This window comes from Oryctolagus cuniculus, chromosome 2, assembly GCF_964237555.1.
Source record: "Oryctolagus cuniculus chromosome 2, mOryCun1.1, whole genome shotgun sequence".
Lineage (NCBI taxonomy): Eukaryota > Metazoa > Chordata > Mammalia > Lagomorpha > Leporidae > Oryctolagus > Oryctolagus cuniculus.
Window position 1 is genome coordinate 133,021,185 of NC_091433.1, and position 22,182 is coordinate 133,043,366.

General features: G+C 45.5%; 1 protein-coding gene across 13 annotated transcripts in view; it reads left to right on the plus strand.

Annotated features, from left to right (window-relative positions):
* Positions 1–22,182, plus strand: part of AAK1 (AP2 associated kinase 1) — a 252,751-nt gene that overhangs the window by 64,377 nt on the left and 166,192 nt on the right. For 4 of the 13 annotated variants that reach the window (XM_070068960.1, XM_070068963.1, XM_070068962.1 and 1 more), the window contains exons 1-2: positions 1,449–1,800; positions 2,084–2,491. In XM_070068960.1, the coding sequence (XP_069925061.1) occupies positions 2,329–2,491 (163 nt within the window). In that variant the 5' untranslated portion in view covers positions 1,449–1,800; positions 2,084–2,328. Of the gene's footprint in view, positions 1–1,446; positions 1,801–2,083; positions 2,492–22,182 lie in introns of those variants that run through there. The other 9 variants (XM_017340696.3, XM_070068959.1, XM_070068968.1 and 6 more) reach the window with 7 other exon arrangements.

A 22,182-nucleotide genomic window follows, 5' to 3' on the forward strand; every position in this document is an offset into this window, starting at 1 on the left:
GCTGCTGAGAAAAATGGGGGACAATGAGCCAAATGAACTTTCTCATCTATTTTAAGATCTATTCCCAACTTCCTTCGACAAAAATGTAGCCTTTTAAGGCAAGCGAGAGGAACATGCCTCTGTGGGCTTCCTTTGAGGGAATGTTTTAGCAGGTGCTGCTTTTCACCCTAGAGGTGGCGGCATGAATTTGTGAACCCGCAGTGACAGCACTGACTCTCTCCGGAAGAAGAGATGGTATCTCTGCACAGGCAGTTTAATTACAATGGCACTACTTGAAACAAGAAAACACAGCAGCAGCCCCAGCAGCAGGAACTGCCACAGCCAGCTCAGTCCAGCTCAGCTCAATATTCAGATCAGAGAGAAGCAAGAACATTTCTTTCCTGAGACTCTTTCTCTCCTCTCTTCAAGTGCCCACTGGGGGGAAAAATTGTAGAATGAATTACAAGTCAAAAGGGCTGTCGCAGCATTAGGGAGTGGGGACAGAGGGTGGAGGTGAGAAATAGCCCATATTCAGGGGTTAGGAAACTCACGGATCTTTTTGGGGAAGGGCAGGGATTTGGCAACACCTTCAGCCTCACCTCGGAGAATCTAGTGTAAGAGAAGGGTTCCAAATGGCTTTCAGAATCTGCCATGTTTAGCAGGTGCAAATCACATATTCTGGGCACTGAGGCGGTATTATGGTAAAATAAACATCCAGGGAAGAATCTTGAAGTGAGAAAGAGGTCAGCCCAGGGTTCTTGTGTGGAAAAGAGTGAGTGAAAGTCAACAAAGGCATGGAGGGCTACCCTGTGGACTGACAAGCCCCGAAGTCCAGGGCCGAGCCAACGGCTGGGTCTTTCGTTTTCCTAGGATCTGCCTTGCACACAACCTTGAGCCGTTTCTTGGTTTGAATCTTAGTATCATCCGGGAGCCAGAGCAGCCCATCAGCTTGGGGACGGAACCGCACCGGTTTCACTTATTTCAGAGCTGGCGTTCCGGTGTGGCCTGAACCAACCGCCGATACAAGCACCTGGATCGCCCTCTCCCACCGTCTGTTCAGTTGACGTCGGGAAGCCCCGCTGGAGCCGCTTGGGGCTCCGCGGTTAAGCAAGCGTCCTTCAGGTGTCAGCCTCCATCCGTGAGAAACCACAACTCCCAGAATCCCTTGTGCCAGGAGGCCAGGCTGCAAATAAGATGGTTCCAGAAGTGTGGAACGTGCAGCAGCGGGTAAACCTAGTCCCAGGCACTTTCTTTTACCGGATGTGTTTACATAACCTAAACCCTAAATATGCAGCACCCCACTAACCACCTTCCAGGCCGCAGAGGCCACGGGTGCTGCCTCGCCCGCTCCTCCAGGGGCATCCTGGGAGTTGTAGTCCAGTCGTCGGCCTGAGCCGAACTACCATTCCCAGGGTGCCCTGCGGGCCGGGCGCTATCAATGTTCTTTCCCAAAAACTCTTTCTGCCTTGAGACCCCGTTTCCTCGGCCCGCTTCTAGCCGTTGATCCCTTCCCGACTGTCGCGACAGAGCTGGGGTCGCAGAAGCGGTCCCGGCCTCTCGGCGCGCCGCCCCGAGAGGCACTTCCGGCGGCGGTTCACTTCCTGGTTGGGTGGATGGAGCCGGGCGGGAGCGCGCGCGGGGGAGGGGCGGCGGGTCAGTCTCCGCCGGGCGCTCCGGGGATCAGCTGGCGGGCGGGCGGGCGCCAAACGCGGCCCCGGCTCTCGCTGCAGCGCCGCCTCCTCTCCGCGACGCAGGCCGGCCCGGCTGCCGTGACAATGTTGCGGGGCTGGTAGCTGAGCGCCGGCCGCCGAACAGTCTCAAGTGGGTGCCGCGGGGATGCTGCCCCGCGGGGCGGCGGGGAGACCGGGGACGAAGGGGAGGCAGTGCCCGGCGCGGTCAGCGCTGCCCGGAGCGGCCCGTATCCCGTCTCTCCAGGAGCTTTAGACACGGGAGTCCCGGGTTCTGGGGCCGGGGGTGCGTTTTTCTCGCCGGGAAAATGCATGAAGCCTTTCTCCAGGGTGATGGCTTTTGCTCCCATTAAGACTCAGCAGTGAATTTCTAAGTGTGTTCCTGATTCATCCTGTCTCTTCCTCTGTCATCACAGGTCTAAACTTACACGAATCGCCCTCCGGAGGAGGAGGAGGGGACCCGCGGCGCGACTGACACGCATATTCCGATCGCATCCTCCCTCGCCCCCGCCCCCACGGCCGGGCTCGGGTGGCTCCTCAGCGAGCTGAAATCCGAGAAGAAATCCTTGGATCTGTTTTCTTAAAAAAAAAAAAAAAAAAAAAAGGAAGAAAAAAATCTAGAAACCGTTGGTATTTTGTTTTGCTGCTTCCCATTTGCAAGATGAAGAAGTTTTTCGACTCCCGGCGCGAGCAGGGAAGCTCTGGCCTGGGCTCGGGCTCCAGCGGAGGAGGGGGCAGCACGTCGGGCCTGGGCAGTGGCTACATCGGAAGGGTCTTCGGCATCGGGCGACAGCAGGTCACCGTGGACGAGGTGCTGGCGGAAGGTACGGTGGGACTCCGCGCCGGGGATTGAAATCTTGTGCTGATGTGGCAGGACTGTGGTCTCCAGTTGTTGAATGTATGAATGGGTTTTTACCAGTTGACCCTCCCTTCCCCCCTTCTCTGGCCCTGTGAGTCATTGTCCTTGAGAGATTTAAATCCGAGATCTGAAAGTGACAGGGCTTTTGGGGAGGGGGGGAGAAGGCTGCAATTGTTTACCTTGGTGGCATTTTATTTTAGAAAACAAACATGCTGGGAAGCCAGCCGCCGACAAACTGAGCAGCCCTTGGTGGAGTGAAGAGCGTTAGGTGCAATGCCGGGTGGTGGGCTTGTCATCCCCTAAAACTTGAGAGGTGGGAGGCGGAAGGGTGGGGATGAGAGGTGGGGGGCCTTTTAAAAGAAAGCTTTCTCCTTCTGCCCAACTTTCCCACTTCTGTGAGCGGATTTTGGGAGGATGGGGATGTTTTCAAGGCTCCTGGTGGATTTGTTTCCCGACCCAGCTAGAATCAGCTCCTCAGGGTAGCAGACATGATAGAAAATCAGCGTGGTGATTTGGAGTTCAATCTGGTAGGCCCCTCTTCCTCCCATTTTAGCTTTTAATTTTATTTATTTATTTATTTATTTATTTTTTAACCCAGAGAAGAATTACTCCGGAGTGGCTCTTACTTTGGTTTTCCTCTGTTGGAGAGGGTGTTATTTAGATGTGGGGTGTAAATTCCTTGCTTGTCTGGGTATCTGTACTCACGTAGATGCGTATCTTGATCCCCTAGGCTTTTGGAAAACCTCTGCCTGTCTCTTTGGGTAACCTTAACCTCGACCTTCATAATTATGCCGAACTCACACTTTTCACAGCTCATTGCCTGCCTAGTGTGCTTTTATTTTTAATAAAAGCAGCAATTTCCTTGGCATGAAGCAATTCAAACTAATTGAATGGGCCAACCTGCCATAGGTTGTGTTATAGACTGAGGGGTTGGGGGAAGCAGGAGTCCTCTTCCTGCAACATGGTGGTGGGGAAGAGTGCCTTGGGGACGAAGGGCAGCAAGGAGGCCCCTTTAGAAAGGAAACCTTTTGCAAGCTAAGGCTGAAGCAAGGGTCCCTCCGTGGGCCTGGGAAGTGCCTGTCATGGTGAGCGTTGCAGGCTGGTGGGTGGGTTGGGAAGAGGAAGAAGCTGTCTGTGGCTTTGAGCTTGTGTATGCCCAGGATTCAACAGGGCCCAGGTTGCCAGGGCATGGTTGAAGGCTTCACTTTAAAAACACTGTTTTAAAATAGTTATCTGACAGTTCACGTCCTTGTGAAATTCTTGCTCTTTTTCATTCCCAGTACTGTTCTAGCTGGACTTAATCCGGGGCCTGAGTCACCATCGCTCTGGATCCTTCCTTGTGGGCTTTGGTGCAGGATAGGAGATGCTTCTGTGCCTGCTGCCAGATCTGCACCCTTGAGTCTGATCTGTCTCTTTCATCCCTGTGCCAAAGCCCTTGACTGCAGTGGGATGGTGAAGTAGAGAAGGAGTGTGTGTGAGACACATCAGGAGGAACGCAGGGCAAAGCACTCCCTCCCCTTCTAATGGCCTCTGCTGACTTCAGCGTCCAGGAACATTTATTTATTCAGCTAGAATGTTGTCTCATCATGGACGGTGTTGCACTAAGTGGAGCCTGTTCTCTAAGTCTTAGAAGACTGATGGGGAAAAGAAAAGGCAAGACTGGTCTTCATTATCTAGACAGCTCTCCTCTTCACTGGAGTCCATCGCTGAGAACTGTGCATTATACATGATGATATATTGAAGTGGAACTTAGGGCTTGCAGCGTTATATTCATTCATTGATTTTTTTTTATTCAACAGTTTTGTAGTGCCTGTGATATGCCAGGCACTGTGCTAGGCTTTGGGGAAATGGCATTGTACTAGATGCTGGAGTAGAGTGATAAGGGACATCATGGAGATATGCTTAGGGCACAAGTTGCCCCCAGTTTTAGGGACATAAGAATTGTTTTCTAGGAGAAATGACTGAGGAATGCATAGGAGTTAGCCAGTGTGGTGGCAGCATCGGGGAAGACTCAGGTAGCAAGAGGTATTATGGAAAGCTGGGTCTGGCAATACTGTCTTTATGTTCTTTAGTAGCTGTAATTGAATTTGAATTTGTGGCTTTTAGAAGTGTGTAGCTCAGTTGGAGCTAGTATACAAAGTCTATGCAGCCCCTACAAAGTCTCAGTGTACTACTGAGAGGAAATGAGGGAGTCCTAAAGTATGCTCTATACCTTGAAGGGGCTGCCAGTGAGCTTGGAAGGACAAGGCATACCTTCACACACCCAGTGACTTGGTTACTAGTGTTGATGTAGAGACAGAGCTGAGTTCAAATTCTGAATCTGTCTGTGCTAGTTGTGGAACCTTGGATGAGACAGTCTAAACCTTTCTTGAATCTCTTTTACCCTACGACAGTAGTTCTCAAAGTGTGGAGCTGGGTCAGGAGCATCCTCATTACCAGGGAGCTTGTTGGAAAGAGATTCTCAGGCCTCACTCCATACACTGTTAAGTGTGGGGCTTTAACACGTTCCTGGAGAGATTCCCTTTTTTACAAAAGATTATTTATTTTTTTGAAAGACTTACAGAGAGAGAAAGAGAGACGGAGAGAGAGCTGGTTCACTTCCCGAATGGCTGCAACACCAAGGCCTGGGCTGGGACAGGCTGAAGCCAGGAGCCAGGAGCTTCTTCTGCGTTTCCTACATGGTGCAGGGGCCCAAGCACTTAGGCCATCTTCTGCTGCTTTTTCCAGGTCATTAGCAGGGAGCTGAATTGGAATTGGAGTAGCTGGGATTCGAACTGGTGCCCATTTGGGATTCTGGCATTGTAGGCGGTGACTTTACCTGCTGCACCACAATGCCATCCACCCCCCACCCCCGCATCCCCCGCTGAGATTCTGATCCAGGCTCTTGTTTGAGAACCATTGCCTCATAGGGTAATCTTGAAGACTGAATGAGGCAGTAGATGTAAAGTATTTAACCTTTTTCAGGCATTCAGTGAATAGCACCAGCAACATTACCTCATATTGACAGTTAAGGAGGGTTGAATGTGAAGGCTGGTTTGGCGGCCACAGTTGGAAGCAATCCCTTTCCCCCATCGTGGGTGGCAGAACCAGATGTTCTTTGCAGAGGCCTCTCCAGCTCTTTGAAGGACCATCAGGTATTTGTGGGAGCCATGCTCCTTCCCTGGACCCTCTTTCTTTGAGTGCCTAGGTGCTGACCTTTCTATCAGTCCCAGCTGGAGTTATCTAAGGACGATGAGTGTTGTGCACCCAGTACCCAGGGGCACTTTAGGAAAGGGTGGCGTGGGAGCCTTCAAGCACAGACCCAGTTATCACCACATCCCATTGAATCCCTGCACTATGCTTTAGAGTGAGGGGTTGCAAGGTACCAAGAAGCAGGTGCTAGGCAAGACAGAATGTTGGTGGCAATTTCTCAAGCAGCAACAGCAGCGGCAGCCTTGCCGGCCTGGTTTCACCAACTTGTCCAGCAGAGGCTTAGTCATGAGTGTAGAGGATGTGGCCATCTGTAGGCTGGGTGATCAGGAGGATATTTTCTCTGTAGCCTTCTCAGCCAAGATGCCATGATGAGATGCTAAATCACGTCTGAGTTAATTAGCATTTGATGTCAAGGGAAGATTTGCTTTAAATTTACAGAATGAGCTCAATGGGAAAACTGGAGTGATGCTCAAGGAAGGGCTGAGAAACTGTGCTTTTATCCTACTTCCTTACCTATATGAGGCCTTATATAAGTTTTAAATTAATCAATTAAATTTTATTTATTTGAAAAGCAGAGTTAGAGAGAGAGATCTTCCATCTTCTGGTTCACTCCCCAAATGGCCAAAATGGCCAAGGCTGGACCAGACTGAAGCCAGGAACCATGGTCTTCTTGTGGGTCTCCCACAGGGTTCAAACGTTCAAGGACCTGGGCCATCTTCTGTTGCTTTCCCAGGTGCATTAGAAGGAGGCTAAGCTGGAACTCAAACTGGTGCCCATACGGGATGCTGGTGTCACAGACGGCAGCTTTACCTGCTACGCCACAACACCAGCCCCATATCTAAGTTTTAAACAATAAGTAAATGTTTGTTGAGTACCTGCATGTCCAGGACAGTGTTCCTGAACTGTATCAATTCAATGTAAGGTGGACCAAATGGTTCCTCAAGAACCGTTTTCTCACCTACACTAAAGGACTACAGGTCTAGGGCTAATGAGAACAGCAAAGTGTCCCTGTCAGTAAACTTTGGAAGTTTCTCCTACCTGCAGAGTAAGGTAATGGAGCTTGACAATGTGTGTGGAACCACTGACAACATCCATATAAGGCATACACTCCTAAACCTTGGAGGTATCAACATGATGCATGAATGTATTCGTCCAGTGGACATTTATTAATGCCTCTTGTGGCAGGCCCTGTATTAGTTTCCAGGGCTATTAAAATGGGTGGGATATGGGCCTGACTCTTAAGGAACTCACAGACCAACAAATAACAAATAACCTTGTGATAAGTGTCTAGTGCTTAGCATAGTCCTTGGTATATAGCAGATGGTAAAAGATGTTATAAGATGGTAAAGAGAAAGGGCCTGGGGATGAGGGCTCATAGATGACATTAATGGACACTGTGCAGCAGATCCTTCAGTGCAGGGTTACCCAAGGCCTTCAAGGCAGAGAGAATAACATATGCACAGATGCAGAGTGGTGAAATGGTGTGGCAAGTTTCAGGAGTGTTGATGGATCATGACCATTTTGTTTGGTACAAGTTTCCCTTCAGAGTTAATGAAAGAAGAACACAGACTAGTAGAATGAAAATTCTTTTACATTTGCTTCCTTGTTCTACTTGCTGCCTGCCTTCTTCACTGGCTTTGGACTTCTGAATAACTATTGATTAATTATGATATGTGCAGTGTGCCCCTCCTGAACCTCAGCCCTGTGCTAATCATGGGGAAAGGGAGTGGCTAGCATGGGGAAGGAGTGGTCCCAGAGGTTAGAGAGGAGGCTAGAAGCTTGAAGCAGAAGCAAGTGGAAGTGAGACAACCACTGCTACATAGAGGAGTGAAGGGGGTGGTAACGGAAGGTATAGTGAGGAGAAGAATGTGGTGACCCTTGAGCGCCAGCCAGAGAGATTAGTTACAAGCACCTGACGCCTTGTCTTGACGCAAACACTAGTTTGATCCCTCCCACTTCAGATGTCTTTGCCTGCTGGGAAGTCTGGTTTTTTCTAGACAACTGCAGATTTTCAGGGGGTGGTTTGTGAATGGTGTCTTCTTCCTGGTTTCAGGCATAATGACAGTTATAGCTTTACTAAATATAGCCAAATCTGGAATTCAGAAATGAAGTCCAGAATAAGCAATTGCCATGGTCAAATCTATTCTGTGGCCTAACAAATTCAAGCTCATTTAATGAGGTGATGGAGAAATAGCAACCGTTTATGTAGGTTTTAAATGGAGGTTGTGAGGGAGGCACAAACTTGTACCTGAATAGCTAAAATAGCATGTAGAGTTCACATGGAATGCTTCATAGATATCAGTAGAACACACATAAAAATATTACTGCACCAGAGCCCTCATTTAGCCTGCCATGTTTCAAAGCTGATGCTTCCTATGGCTTTTACCGTCATCTTGCCCTCTCTGGAGGATGAATGACTTCTGAGCCTTGAGGAGATAACTGTGACATCTGCGTCTGAAGGAGATAAGAAATAACGATAGAAACAGTGTTGCCTATAACCGTAGCATCCAGCACTGTGAGGTAGTGCAGACTTGCCCCAGTCTACTTTCCCTGAGCCAGATTTCAGTGTGGTGGAAGGAGCACCGCGTTATGATTTGGAAAATCAAGGTCTGTTGGATCTGCCACTGCCTTACTCAGTATCTGATACTGAGCACTTGCTGTGTGCCAGGCATCACGCAGCTACGAGCTCTGCCTCAAGGAACTCACGCTCAGGAGCAAAGAGCTGTAAGTGCTAGAACGCAGGGATGTCAAAGGGCCAGGGCACAGGCCTGAAGGAAAAATGAGTTTTGTGGGGTGGGAAATAGTCAAGGAAAGCCAAAGAGAGGTGCCATTTGTGATGTGTCTTCAATACTGAGAACTTATTGCTAGATGGACAGACAAGGTAGGGAGAACATTCTGGGATAAGGCAGTAACATGGCTAAAGAAATAAAAGCAGGGAAGTGCAAGTTGTTCTGAAGAGTTTATTTTTGTTTTTAAGATTGATTTATTTACTTGAAAGTCAGAGTTACACAGAGAGAGAAAGGCAGAGAGAGTGAGAGGTCCTCCGTCCACTGGTTCACTCCCCAAATGGCTGCAATGGCTGGAGCTGAGCCAATCTGAAGCCAGGAGCCAGAAGCCTCTTCCGGGTCTCCCATGCGGGTGCAGGGGCACAAGGACTTGGGCGATCCTCTGCTGCTCTCCTAATCCACAGCAGAGAGCTGGATCGGAAGTGGAGCAGCCAGGACTCGAACTGGCGCCCATATGGGATGCCAGCACTGCAGGTGGTGGCCTTACCCACTATGCCACAGCACTGGCCTCAAAGAGCTATATGTTTTTAGAGAGTAGTAACTCATGAGTGGTGTAGGGCTAGACTAACCACTAGAGTAGCCCCTAGACACATATGGCTATTTAAATTTAAATGATCTAAAATTAAATAAAACAATAATTTAATTTTTCAGATGTACTAGTCACATTTCAACTGCTTAATAGCACTGGTAAGAATATTTCACCGTAGCAAAAAGTTCTGTTGACCAATGTTGATTTTTTTTTTAAACTTTTATTTAATGAATATAAATTTCCAAAGTACAGCTTATGGATTACAATGGCTTCCCCCCCATAACGTCCCTCCCACCCGCAACCCTCCCCTTTCCCACTCCCTCTCCCCTTCCATTCACATCAAGATTCATTTTCGTTTCTCTTTATATACAGAAGATCAGTTTAGCATACATTAAGTAAAGATTTCAACAGTTTGCTCCCATACAGAAACATAAAGTGAAAAATACTGTTTGAGTACTAGTTATAGCATTAAATCTCAATGTACAGCACACTAAGGACAAAAATCCTACATGAGGAGTAAGTGCACAGTGACTCCTGTTGTTGACTTAACAAATTGACACTCTTGTTTATGGCATCAGTAATCACCCTAGGCTCTTGTCATGAGCTGCCAAGGCTATGGAAGCCCCCTGAGTTCACTGACTCTGATAATTTTTAGACAAGGCCATGATCAAAGTGGAAGTTCTTTCCTCCCTTGAGAGAAAGGTACCCCCTTCTTTGATGACCCGTTCTTTCCACTGGGATCTCACTTGTGGAGATCTTTCATTTAGTTTTTTTTTTTCCAGAGTGTCTTGGCTTTCCATGCCTGAAATACTCTCATGGGCTTTTCAGCCGGATCCACATGCCTTAAGGGCTGATTCTGAGGCCAGAGTGCTGTTTAGGACATCTGCCATTCTATGAGTCTGCTGTGTATCTCACTTCCCATGTTGGATCATTCTCTCCCTTTTTTATTCTGTCAGCTAGTATTTGCAGACACTAGTCTTGTTTATGTGATCCCTTTGGTTCTTAGTCCTATCATTATGATCAATTGTGAACAGAAATTGATCACTGGGACTAGTGAGATGGCATTGGTACATGCCACCTTGATGGGATTGAATTGGAATCCCCTGGTATGTTTCTAACTCTACCGTTTGAGGTAAGTCAGCTTGAGCATGTCCCGAATTGCACATCTCTTCCCTCTCTTATTCCCACTCTTATATTCAACATTGATCACTTTTCAGTTAAGTTTCAGCACTTAAGAAGAATTGTGTATTGATTACAGTATTCAACCAAAAGTATTAAGTAGAACAAACAAAAAAAATACTAAGAGGGATAACATATCAAGTTGTTCATCAGCAGTCAGGGTGAGGGCTGATCAAGTCACCATTTCTCATAGTGTTCATTTCACTTTAACAGGTTTCCTTTTTGGTGCTCAGTTAGTTGTCATCTATCAAGGAGAACAAGTGGTATTTGTCCCTTTGGGATTGGCTTATTTCACTCAGCATAATGTTTTTTTTTGTTTTTTTGTTTTTTTGTTTTTTTTTTTTTTTTTTGGCAGGCAGAGTGGACAGTGAGAGAGAGAGACAGAGAGAAAGGTCTTCCTTTGCCGTTGGTTCACCCTCCAATGGCTGCCGCGGCCGGCGCACTGTGCTGATCCGATGGCAGGAGCCAGGGCCCAAGTACTTGGGCCATCCTCCACTGCACTCCCGGACCACAGCAGAGAGCTGGCCTGGAGAGGGGCAACCGGGACAGAATCTGGCGCCCTGACCGGACTAGAACCCGGTGTACCGGCACCACGAGGTGGAGGATTAGCCTAGTGAGCCACGGCGCCAGCCAACCAATGTTGGTTTAAAGCAGTAGTCTCTAAGTTTTTGGGTAGCATAGCACACATCATTTGAAAAGCACACAATCTCTTCATGTATGTATGCTTGTATATTTCTTTCTTTCCTTTTTTTTTTTTTTTAAGATTTTATTTATTTATTTGAAAGTCAGAGTTAACACAGAGAGAGGAGAGGCAGAGAGAGAGAGAGAGAGAGGTCTTCCATCCGATGTTTCACTCCCCAGTTGGCCGCAACAGCCGGAGCTATGCTGATCCAAAGCCAGGAGCCAAGAGCTTGTTCCTGGTCTCCCATGCCGGTGCAAGGGCCCAAGCACTTGGGCCATCTTCTACTGCTTTTCCAGGCCATAGCAGAGAGCTGGATTGGAAGTTGAGCAGCCAGGTCTCAAACCAGCACCCGTGTGGGATGCCAATGCTTCAGGCCACAGCGCTGGCCCCTGCTTGTGTATTTCTAAGTTACACTCATGTCCTGCTGTTGTTGGCTACTGTGGGAGGACACTCTAAGTACTTGGGATGAGGTTCATCATGAATGATAGTAGATGCAATCTGCTTTTTAAATAATCTCAACAAGGTCATATCTTATTAGATTGTGGTTGTTTCTACATTGTAATGTGACTGATGAAGATTATCAGGAGTACAAATGACAGCTCTCCCATTCTCTTTTTCATTTATGCTTGTGTTACTGTTAATCCAAAATGTTATTTTTTAAAAAAAAAGACTTTTTAAGCCTCTTGTTTAATGAGGGTCGAGTCATTTAAAATAATGTAAATAGCAAATCCCCTTAACCAAGCATACCTGAACTGCAGTACGTGTAGTTCTGTGTGCCAAACAGATCGTCCTCTAGTACAAGACTCATAACTGCCATATGGACTGAGTAGGAGCATAAGTGTTGGGCCATGTATTATTTATTAATAAAAGTAAAATCTGTTTTTCTGGATTTCTTATTGTGGTAAAGTACATATAAAATATACCATCTAAGTTGTTTTTAAGTGTACCGTGCAGTGATTTTAAAATACATTTATAATATGCAATCATTACCACCATCCATCTGACTCTTTTCATCTTGTAAAACTTGTATCATTAAGCAATAACTCCGTGCTAAACTCTCCCTCTAGCTTCTGGCAACCACCACTTCATTTTCTATGTTTATGATTTTGACTACTTTTTTAAGAACCACACATGTGTGGAATCATATAGTGCTTGTCTTTTTGTGACTGGCTTGTTTCACATAAACCTATGTCCTCAGTTCATCCATGTTGAAGCATATGTCAGATAATTTCCTTCCTTTTAAGGCTTGATAATAGTCTGTTGTAAGTGTCTACCATATTTTGCTTATCCATTTGTTTGTAGATAGACACGTGGGTGGCTTTCAGTTTTTAGCTGTTGTGATATACAAGTATCTTCAAGACCTTTCATTCAATTCTTTTAGGTTTATAAACTCAGAAGTGGAGTTGCTAGATCATATGATCATTCTATTTTCAATTTTTTGAGGACCTGCATATTGTTTTCTGGAGCAGCTGTACTGGTTTTGCATTCCCACCAACAGTGCACAAAGGTTCCAGTTCCTCTGCACTCTCCGGGACACTTATGCTTTTCTGTTTTGTGATACTAGCTACCCTAATGGATACGAGACAGTATCTCATGATAATTTTGATATGCATTTCCCTAAGGATTCTTGAAGTTGAGCATCTTTTCATGTGTTTATTAATCATTTATGTATTTTTGGAGAAATAACTATTTAAACTCTTTGCCCTTTTTTGAATCAAATTGCTTTTGTTGTTAGCAGTTCTCTATGTATTTTATTTTTTGTCAGATATATGATTTGCAAATAGTTTCTCCCATTGTGTGGGTTGCCTTTTTACTCTAAAAATATGATTTTTATAAGAAGAAAATAAATAGAAGTAGTGGCTCTTATGTTTCCTTTCTGTACCCCAGAGGATTGTCTCATATGCCACTGTTTGAAGACCATTGATCTAGATCAGTTTTCAACCACTTTTTGTTCCTTAAAAAATATGGCAATGTGTACTCAGTTTTTCCTGAGACTAAAAAGTATGCAGACATGCTGAACTAGATATGTTCCCTAAAATAAGACTCCTCAAAGGAAGGGTTCCAGAGAGCAGGCTCTCAGTGAAGAACAGTCCGTCTTTATGATCTCTTTCATACGCCTTTCATTTTTCATTGATCTCCTTTCCCCCAGCCCCTCCAGAATTTACAGACTATCCAACACATCCCAGCATTGCAATAGATACTCTCTTGTGAAGTTCACTTATTATTTGTATATTGATCATATGTCAACTAGGAAGCAGGAGTCAAGTCTTCCCTTACTTCTCTGTCCTAGCAGCTCAGATATAGCTGAGAACCTACGAGATGCTCAGAAAACCTTGCAGACTCACTGGGAGGGAAAGCTGCCTCCTGCATCTTCTCATTTTGTGATCACAGCATCCCTACGCAGATAGGAATGATAGTGATTACTCCAGCTGTACAGATGAACAAGCGGAAGCTGACAGGTTAGATGACTTGTCTAAAGCCATCTTGACAAGAAGTGGTGAAAGAACTTGAATCCACAGCTCCTGGCTGCAAGTGTGGGATTCTTCCTGACAATTCTTTTATCAAATCAGCTCCTGACACTCTTGGCCTTTCATAACCCTTTCCAACCCATCTCTCCCTGTGGAGATGCCTCTCCAACAGTTTGGGATTGCCAGTATCTTAGTCCATTTGGATTGCTATAACAGAACATCACAGATCAGGTAGGTTACAAGCAGTATCAATTTATTTCTCACAGTTCTAGAGGCTGAAAGGCCCAAGATGAGGGCGCCATCCTTGCCCCAGTCTAGTGAGGACCCTCTTCTGGTTTGCAGCCTGTCAGCTCCTCAGTGTATCCTCAGATGGTAGAAGGAGCAGGGCAGTTTCGCTTCACACCTTTGATATACCATCTCCTTAGCGATTAGGGTTCACACCTGTGATTTTTGGGGGGACTACTCAAATCATAGGACTCATGTGGAAATTTGGAGAAAGTGTTTTGAAGCTCAAGGTCCATATTGAGTAAGTAGTGGAGTACTATTGTAATCCCACTCAACCGTGGCCTACGAAGACTTGCCACTCTGCTTTCTTTGGTTTACTAGTTTATTTCTGTAAGCAGTTATTTAATGCAGAAAATGATTGGTGAGAATTTTTAACCATAATAGATTGAGAAAGATTGTTGTTAGTTCATGGATTCTAAGAAAATTAAAATTTTAAAATTAAATAATTAACCTACAGTTAGTTAACACAGAAAACTAAGCCTGGCTAGCGCCGCGGCTCAATAGGCTAATCCTCCACCTAGTGGCGCCGGCACACCAGGTTCTAGCCCCGGTCGGGGCACCAGATTCTTTCCTGGTTGCTCCTCTTCCAGGCCAACTCTCTGCTATGGCCCGGGAAGGCAGTGGAGGATGGCCCAAGTGCTTGGGCCCTGCACCCCATGGGAGACCAGGAGAAGCACCTGGCTCCTGCCTTCGGATCAGCGCAGTGCGCCGGCCGCGGCGGCCATTGGAGGGTGAACCAATGCCAAAAGGAAGACCTTTCTCTCTGTCTCTCTCTCTCACTATCCACTCTGCCTGTAAAAAAAAAAAAAAAAAAAAAAAAAAAAAAAAAAAAAAACTAAACCCCTCTGAACCATTCCAACTTTCTCTCCTTACATTGGTCAGCACTTTATGTTGTGCCACTTTGGCATTGCTGGCATTTTGGGCTGTGTTGTTCTAGATGTCTTGTGCCCTGTAGGAGGTTTAGCATTGTCCTTGGCTTGTACCCACTACATACAAGAATTAACACAGCCACTCTGTGGTGATATGAAGAATGTGTCCAGACATTGATAAGCGTCACTGTGCATGGGGGCAGAATCAGCTGTTTGAGGGCACACGGCTGGTTTACTTGTTTGCGTATTTCTAGTCTTAGTAAAGTTGTAGTATTGCCTTCTTTTTTGAGGAACAAAATTATCTATATAAGTAAAAGATACTCTGATTTATACTCATACACAAAATAAGCCTTTCTACTCTATGTGAATTTGAATCACTCAGGAATAAGGAACATTAGCACATGAAGGTAATACTGGCTACAGGATTTTGTGCCTTTCTTCCTCCATTATTTTTTTTTTTTCTTTTCTTTTCTTTCTTTTTTTTTTTTTTTTTTCCCCAGGCAGAGTTAGACAGTGAGAGAGAGAGAGAGAAAGGTCTTCCTTCCGTTCATTCACTCCCCAAATGGCCACCGACCCGAAGCCAGGAGCCAGGTGCTTCCTCCTGGTCTCCCATGCGGGTGCAGGGCCCAAGCACTTGGGCCATCCTCCACTGCCCTCTTGGGCCACAGCAGAGAGCTGGACTGGAAAAGAAGCTACCGGGACTAGTACCCGGTGCCCCAATCAGGACTGGAACCCGGGGTGCCGGCACTGCAGGCGGAGGATTAGCCAAGTGAGCCACGGTGCTGGCCTATTGTTTGCATTATTATGAGTCTATTACTATCTTGAGTCTATTATGTATACTTGACACAATCCCAGTTCTTCTGTTGAGTCACAGATAATTGTCATGAAAGGGGAATCCTTTTGAGTGAGACTTCCCGTTGGCAGAGGGCAAGTCCCTGAAGTTGAAAGTAAACACTTGGAGCTGATGCTCTGGTGTGGTAGATTTAGCCTCCACCTACAGCACTGGCAACCAATATGGGTGCCAGCTCGAGTCCTGGCTGCTCCTCTTCTGATCCAGCTCTCTGCTGTGGCCTGGGAAAGCAGTAGAAGATGGCCCAAGTGCTTGGGCCCTGAACCTACATGGGAGACCTGGAAGAAGCTCCTGACTCCTGGCTTCGATCCGCCTGGCTCCGGCAGTTGTGGCCATTTGGGGAATAAACCAGCAAATAAAACCAGCAAATAAAAGACTTTTCTCTCTTTCTCTCCCTCTCTCTAACTCTACTTCTCAAATAAATAAAGTCTTAAAAAAAAAAAAAAGTAAACACTTGGAGCTTCCTTTGAGTTCAGCTGTGGTTGAATGAGCTTGAGCTGGTCAGTTTTTTCCTTGGGCTCTTGGCAGACAACGAGTGGCAGTGCCAATCAGTGAGCTTTCTTATTTAAGATTTCTGAAAATCTGAGAGACCATTGGACCTAGGAGCTGTGGCAGCCCTCTATTATTATGGTAGCAGACTATGTAAACATAACATGATGCTAGATTATCATTCGTAATTAAGAATTGATGCTCTTCTTGTGGGATGAATCCTGGAGAAAGTCGTAGTATAAACACCATGCAAGTTGTTTGGTGCCTGTTTCCAAGGATGTGCAGTTGTACTGGGACCAGGAAAATTGTTGTCATTTTTGTACTGAGCAGGAATTTGAGAACAAAATGCCACATTATTACCTGTGGGGCAGGAAGGAGGAATGGGTTGGACCCATTAACAGATACATGTGCTTTGTAGATACAATTCTTTTTTTTTTTTATTTCCTAAGTATAACTTTATTTTTTTTAACTTTTATTTAATGAATATAAATTTCCAAAGTACGATTTATGGATTACAATGGCTTCCCCCCATACCGTCCCTCCCACCCACAACCCTCCCCTTTCCCACTCCCTCTCCCCTTCCATTCACATCAAGATTCATTTTTGATTATCTTAATATACAGAAGATCAGCTTAGTATACATTAAGTAAGGATTTCAGCAGTTTGCTCCCACACAGAAACATAAAGTGAAAAATAATAGATGATTTTTTTTTAAATGATGATGAAATCAGATCAGACCTATTGTCATGTTTAATCCCAGTGAGAGTCAAGTTGGGAGTTGATAATTTCTTTTTTTTTTTTTTTTTACAGAGGATCAGTTTAGTATGCATTAAGTAAAGATTTCAACAGTTTGCACCCCCATAGAAACACAAAGTGAAATATATTGTTTGAGTAAGTACTTGTTATAGCATTAAATCTCAATGCACAGCACATTAAGGACAGTGATCCTACATGAGGAGTAAGTGCACAGTGACTCCTGTTGTTGACTTTACCAATTGACACTCCTGTCTATGGCATCAGTAATCTCCCTATGCTCCAGTCATGAGTTTCCAAGGCTATGGAAGCCCTCTGAGTTCTCCAATTCTTATCTTGTTTAGACAAGGTCATAGTGAAAGTGGAGGTTCTCTCCTCCCTTCAGAGAAAGGTACCTCCTTCTTTGAAGACCTGTTCTTTCCACTGGGATCTCACTCACAGAGGTCTTTTGCCAGCGTGTCTTGGCTTTCCATGCCTGAAATACTCTCATGGGCTTTTCAGCCAGATCCGAATGCCTTTAGGGCTGATTCTGAGGCCAGAGTGCTATTTAGGACATCTGCCATTCTATGAGTCTGCTGAGTATCTCACTTCCCATGTTGGATCACTCTCCCCTTTATTTATTCTATCGGTTAGTGTTAGCAGGTACTAGACTTGTTTATGTGCTCCCTTTGACTCTTAGTCCTTTCATTATGATCAATTGTGAACTGAAATTGATCACTTGAAATAGTGAGATGGCATTGGTACATGCCACCTTGATGGGATTGAATTGGAATCCCCTGGTATGTTTCTAACTCTACCATTTGGGGCAAGTCAGCTTGAGCATGTCCCAAATTATACATCTCTTCCCTCTCTTATTCCCACTCTTATGTTTAACAGGGATCACATTTCAGTTAATTTTCAACACTTAATAATAACTGTGTATTAATTACAGAATTAAACCAGGTTTAATTACAGAAACAGGTTTAATTCTGTAGATACAATTCTAAGAACATAAAGATATTCCCTTCCTCCCTCCCAACCCCCCTTCCCTCCTTCCCTCCTCTTTCTTCTTGGTTCTGCTTGGTTCCTCAGTTTCCCTGGTTAGTGAATCTGTTTGGTTCAGGAAGTGCTGGTTATCTAACAGATTTGTTTGATTTTCCCTGGGGGCAGCCCAGCCCTGTTCCTCAGACCTTCCTCCTCTACTATTTTTAGAAGCTGGAGAATCTTGGTGGGGAGGTTGCAGGGGGCAGCATAGGAAGAAATAATTCTGTTAAGCCTCTTGAGTGTAGAAAGATCTTGACCTGACCTGGTGTAACTCAGTAAGGATTGTGGAGATCCTTTCCTCTGGAATGAAGGGAGTGCTGTGATGGTCTCCTTAGAAGACTTAAGGTTAGCACATGTGTGGTGGCTTAAAGGCATGGGCATTGGAGGTAGGCAACCCTTCTTGAATCCTGCACCTTCCCTGTGATGTTGAGCAGTTTGCTGAGATCTAGTCTTCTCATTTTTAAATTTTTATTTATTTTTTACGGATAGAGTTAAACAGTGAGAGAGAGACAGAGAGAAAAAGGTCTTCCTTCTGTTGGTTCACCCCCCAAATGGCTGCTATGGCCAGAGCTACGCCACTCTGAAGCCAGGAGCCAGGTGCCCCCCCCCCCCCCACCTTCTGCCATGCAGGTGCAGAGCCCAAGCACCTGGGCCATCCGGGCCACAGCAGAGAGCTGGACTGGAAGACGAGCAACCGGGACTAGAACCAGGTGCCCATATGGAATGCTGGTGCTGCAGGCAGAGGATTAACCAAGTGAGCCATGGCACCGGCCCGTCTTCTCATTTTTGAAGTACAAAAACATGAGTTGTTGTAAGGATTAAGTGAAATAATTTTTGCATATGCAAAGCACTTCCCACAGTAGCTGGCATTTTGTTAGCATCCTTTAAATGGTGATTCCTGATATTTGGGTGTGTAAATTTTGTTTTCATCAGGCAGTGTTTGTTTTGCTGTGTGTATAAACTGGTAGAGCTAGAGTTTTAGGGAGATACACACAGAGACATGTATGTTAGTTTCTACAAACCTACAGATGAGGAAAAGGGAGAAGAGAGACTTAAATTTAATCTCTACTTCACCCCCTACTCCCCTTCTCAAAAGCCAGCAAAGTGTTGGGACGTGTTTCTATTAAGTTGCTGTTTTTCTATTAAGTGGCTGTCCTAGGAGCCCATGCTGTTTGTAGACTGGGCTCCATAACCCCCTCTCCCTGCAGCATTGCTTGGCCCTCAGCTGCTGATCTATAGATCTGCTTCATCCAGGCCTGTGCCCTCCTCATCTCCCTTGTGCCATGCATTTAGTTTTTTCCAGTGTTACTCATAGTGTTCCCTGCACTTGGCATACCTTTTCCTTCCCACTCACCCACCTTAATCCTATCTACCTTTTATCCTATGTGACATCAGTACTGACAACCACCTCTAGATACCTACCTACCTCTTTTTTTTTTTTTTTTTTTTTTTTTTTTTTAAGATTTATTTATCTGAAAAGTCAGTTACACAGAGAGAATAAGAGACAGAGAATCTTCCATCTGGTGGTTCACTTCTCACATGGCTGCATTGGCTGGGGCTGGGCCGGGCCAAAGTCATGAGCCAGGAGCTTCATCCAGGTCTCCCAGGTGGGTGCAGGGATCCAAGCACTTGGGCCGTCTTCTGCTGCTTTCTCAGGCACATTAGCGGGGAGCTGGATTGGAAGTGGAGCAGCCAGGTCTTGAACTGGCACCCATATGGGATGCCAGCATCACAGGTGGTGGCTTTATCTGCTGTGCCAGGCGAAGGTCTGGATACCTACCATTTTTGCTGGCTGTGTTGACTGTTGTGGGCCTATAAGCTCAAGGTGTATGTTACTCTGTATTTCATTTGTGTCTGCTTTTCAGTGTTGATAATTAGTTCCCGGGGAGGAGAGGAGAACAGGGCTTATGCAGGTCTTAGGTGTATTTTGTATTCAGTTCAGAACTCTTAAACTTGAACAGTGTAACTGTGGGTATTGAAGAATAGCTGAATGGATACTACAATAAATCATTACTCATTCAAACTCTGGGCAGGCAGAGAGACCAGTCAGATTTGAGATACACAGACTTCCCTTATCCCTGTTCCAATAATATAATAGATCTGTGTGTAGCTTATTACAAGGATAAGAATGACTGAATCATCTAGGGTGTCAGTAAAGTTGAGGATTAAAATATGAAGCAAAGTAGACATCTTTCAGAAAAGACACACAAATTCCTTTATTGATTGGATTAAATTATAGCTGCCTGATGCTATCACTCAAAAGTGGGGATATAAGGTATATGTATCTTAGTTACATAAAGAAGCTCTAAAACTGTTTACATGCTGCGCTGTACAAGATGGACATTAGATTAAGTATATATATCATATATATATAAAATATTTATTTATTTATTTGAAAGTTAGAGTTACACAGAGAGAGGGAGAGGCAGAGAGAGGTCTTCCATCTGATGGTTCACTCTCCAGTTTGCTGCAACGGCTGGACCTGCATCTATCCAAAGCCAGGAGCTTCTTCTAGGTCTCCCATGCAGGTGCACAGGCCCAAGCACTTGGGCCATTTTCTACTGCCTTCCCAGGCCATAGCAGAGAGCTGGCTTGGAAGTGGAGCAGCCAGGTCTTGAACTGGCATCCATACGGAATGCTGGCACTTCAGGTGAGGGCGTTAACCCGCTGAGCCATAGCACCAGCCCCTTAAATATATATTTTTAAAAAAACTCACCCTGGCCAGCGTCACGGCTCACTTGGTTAATCCTCCGCCTGCGGCGCCGGCACCCCAGGTTCTAGTCCCGGTGGGGGCGCCGGATTCTGTCCCGGTTGCTCCTCTTCCAGTCCAGCTCTCTGCTGTGGTCTGGGAGGGCAGTGGAGGACGGCCCAAGTGCTTGGGCCTGCTCCCGCATGGGAGACCAGGAGGAAGCACCTGGCTCCTGGCTTTGCATCGGCACAGCGCGCTAGCCATGGCAGCCATTTGAGGGGGTGAACCAACGGAAGGAAGACTTTTCTCTCTCTCTCTCTGTCTAACTCTGCTGTAAAAAAAAAAAAAACAAAAAAACTCACCCCGTATATTCCTGGAATTTATCTTTTAAGCAAGGAATACATTCTTTTTCTATTTTATAATGAATATTGGCCTACAGTAAATTAGGACAGTATGTGGGGTGGTGAGAATGGGACAAAAAGGAAAGAAATATATAATTTGAAAATGTATTGATTGGCCTCAGGTCCAGCCAATTATGAAGGGAACTTCAAAGAGGCTAGGGCTTAGTGGTACACACTTTTTTTTTTTTTTTTTTAAGCTTTATTTATTCGAAAGGCAGAGTTACAGAGAGGCAAAGGCAGAGAGAGTTCGGGTGTGGAGAAGACTTGAGACATTGATCTTCAAAAGGATATGGTTTTTAGGAGGCTGATAGATGTGACAGTAGCAACTATGAAATGAGGCTAGAGAGGTGGTGCCTAAAACTGATCACTGCATGTTGCTCTAGAACATAGGTAGGCACTCACGTTCTCTCTGTTCTTGCTAGACTCAGGGGTGGAAACTGGGATCAGCAGCAAATCCTGTCTGGTGGTTTGCCCTGTGAGCTCCATGACCTTGTTGAAAGGTCAGCTCTCAGTGGCTCTCTGAACAATGATGAGAATTCACTTGAAAAAAGTTTATTTTAAATAGAGACTGTCTTGGAAGATGAACTCTTTCCTTCTTTCTTTTAAAGCTTTATTTATTTATTTTGAAAGGCAGAATTCTGAGAGGCAGAGGCAGAGAGAGAAAGGTCTTCCATCCGCTAGTTTACTCCCCAGATGGCTGCTACGGCCAGAGCTGTGCCGATCTGAAGCCAGGAGCCAGGAGCTTCTGGTTCTCCCACGTGGGTGCAGGGGTCCAAGCACTTGGGCCATCTTCTACTGCTTTCCCAGGCCATAGCAGAGAGCTGGATTGTGTTTGGAGCAGCCGGGATTTGAACTGGCCCATATGGGATGCCAGCACTGCAGGCGGCAGCTTTACCCACTATGCCACAGCACCGGCCCCTGGGGTGATTTTTAAGTTGATATGACAGGATGATGTCAAGACTACGTTTAAGTCCTCCTAGAGTTAGCTCATAGAATATGAAAGAATAGCTGTGTGATCCTGACACATCATTTCCTTTCTCTGAACTTGCCTTTTCTTATATAAATAAGGAGAACTCGATGTTCTAGAAGATCTTTTAAAATTCAAACATGGTTTTAAAATTTTGTCATTTCTGTTGAGACCATGTGGAGGCAGGGTGTGGTTGATAGATTGTTACACTTGTGTAGCTGGAACTAAGACAACATTCCCGAGGTAGATAGTTAACCTTGACCTATGTCTGAGTCATTCTGGGAGGTGTCATTATTAGTAGAGGTGAAAGATTCCATTTTTTTCTACTCACTTGCCTTCTGTCTTTTCCTTAAATTTTCAAAAAGTCAGTGTTAAAATAATTAGATGTTAGAGATAAGAGAAAGCTGGGATGAATCTTGGGCTTCTGGTTTAAATGATGGGGTAGGTAATAATGTCAAAAAGAAGGAGAAGGAGGAGGGGGAGGAGGAGGGGGA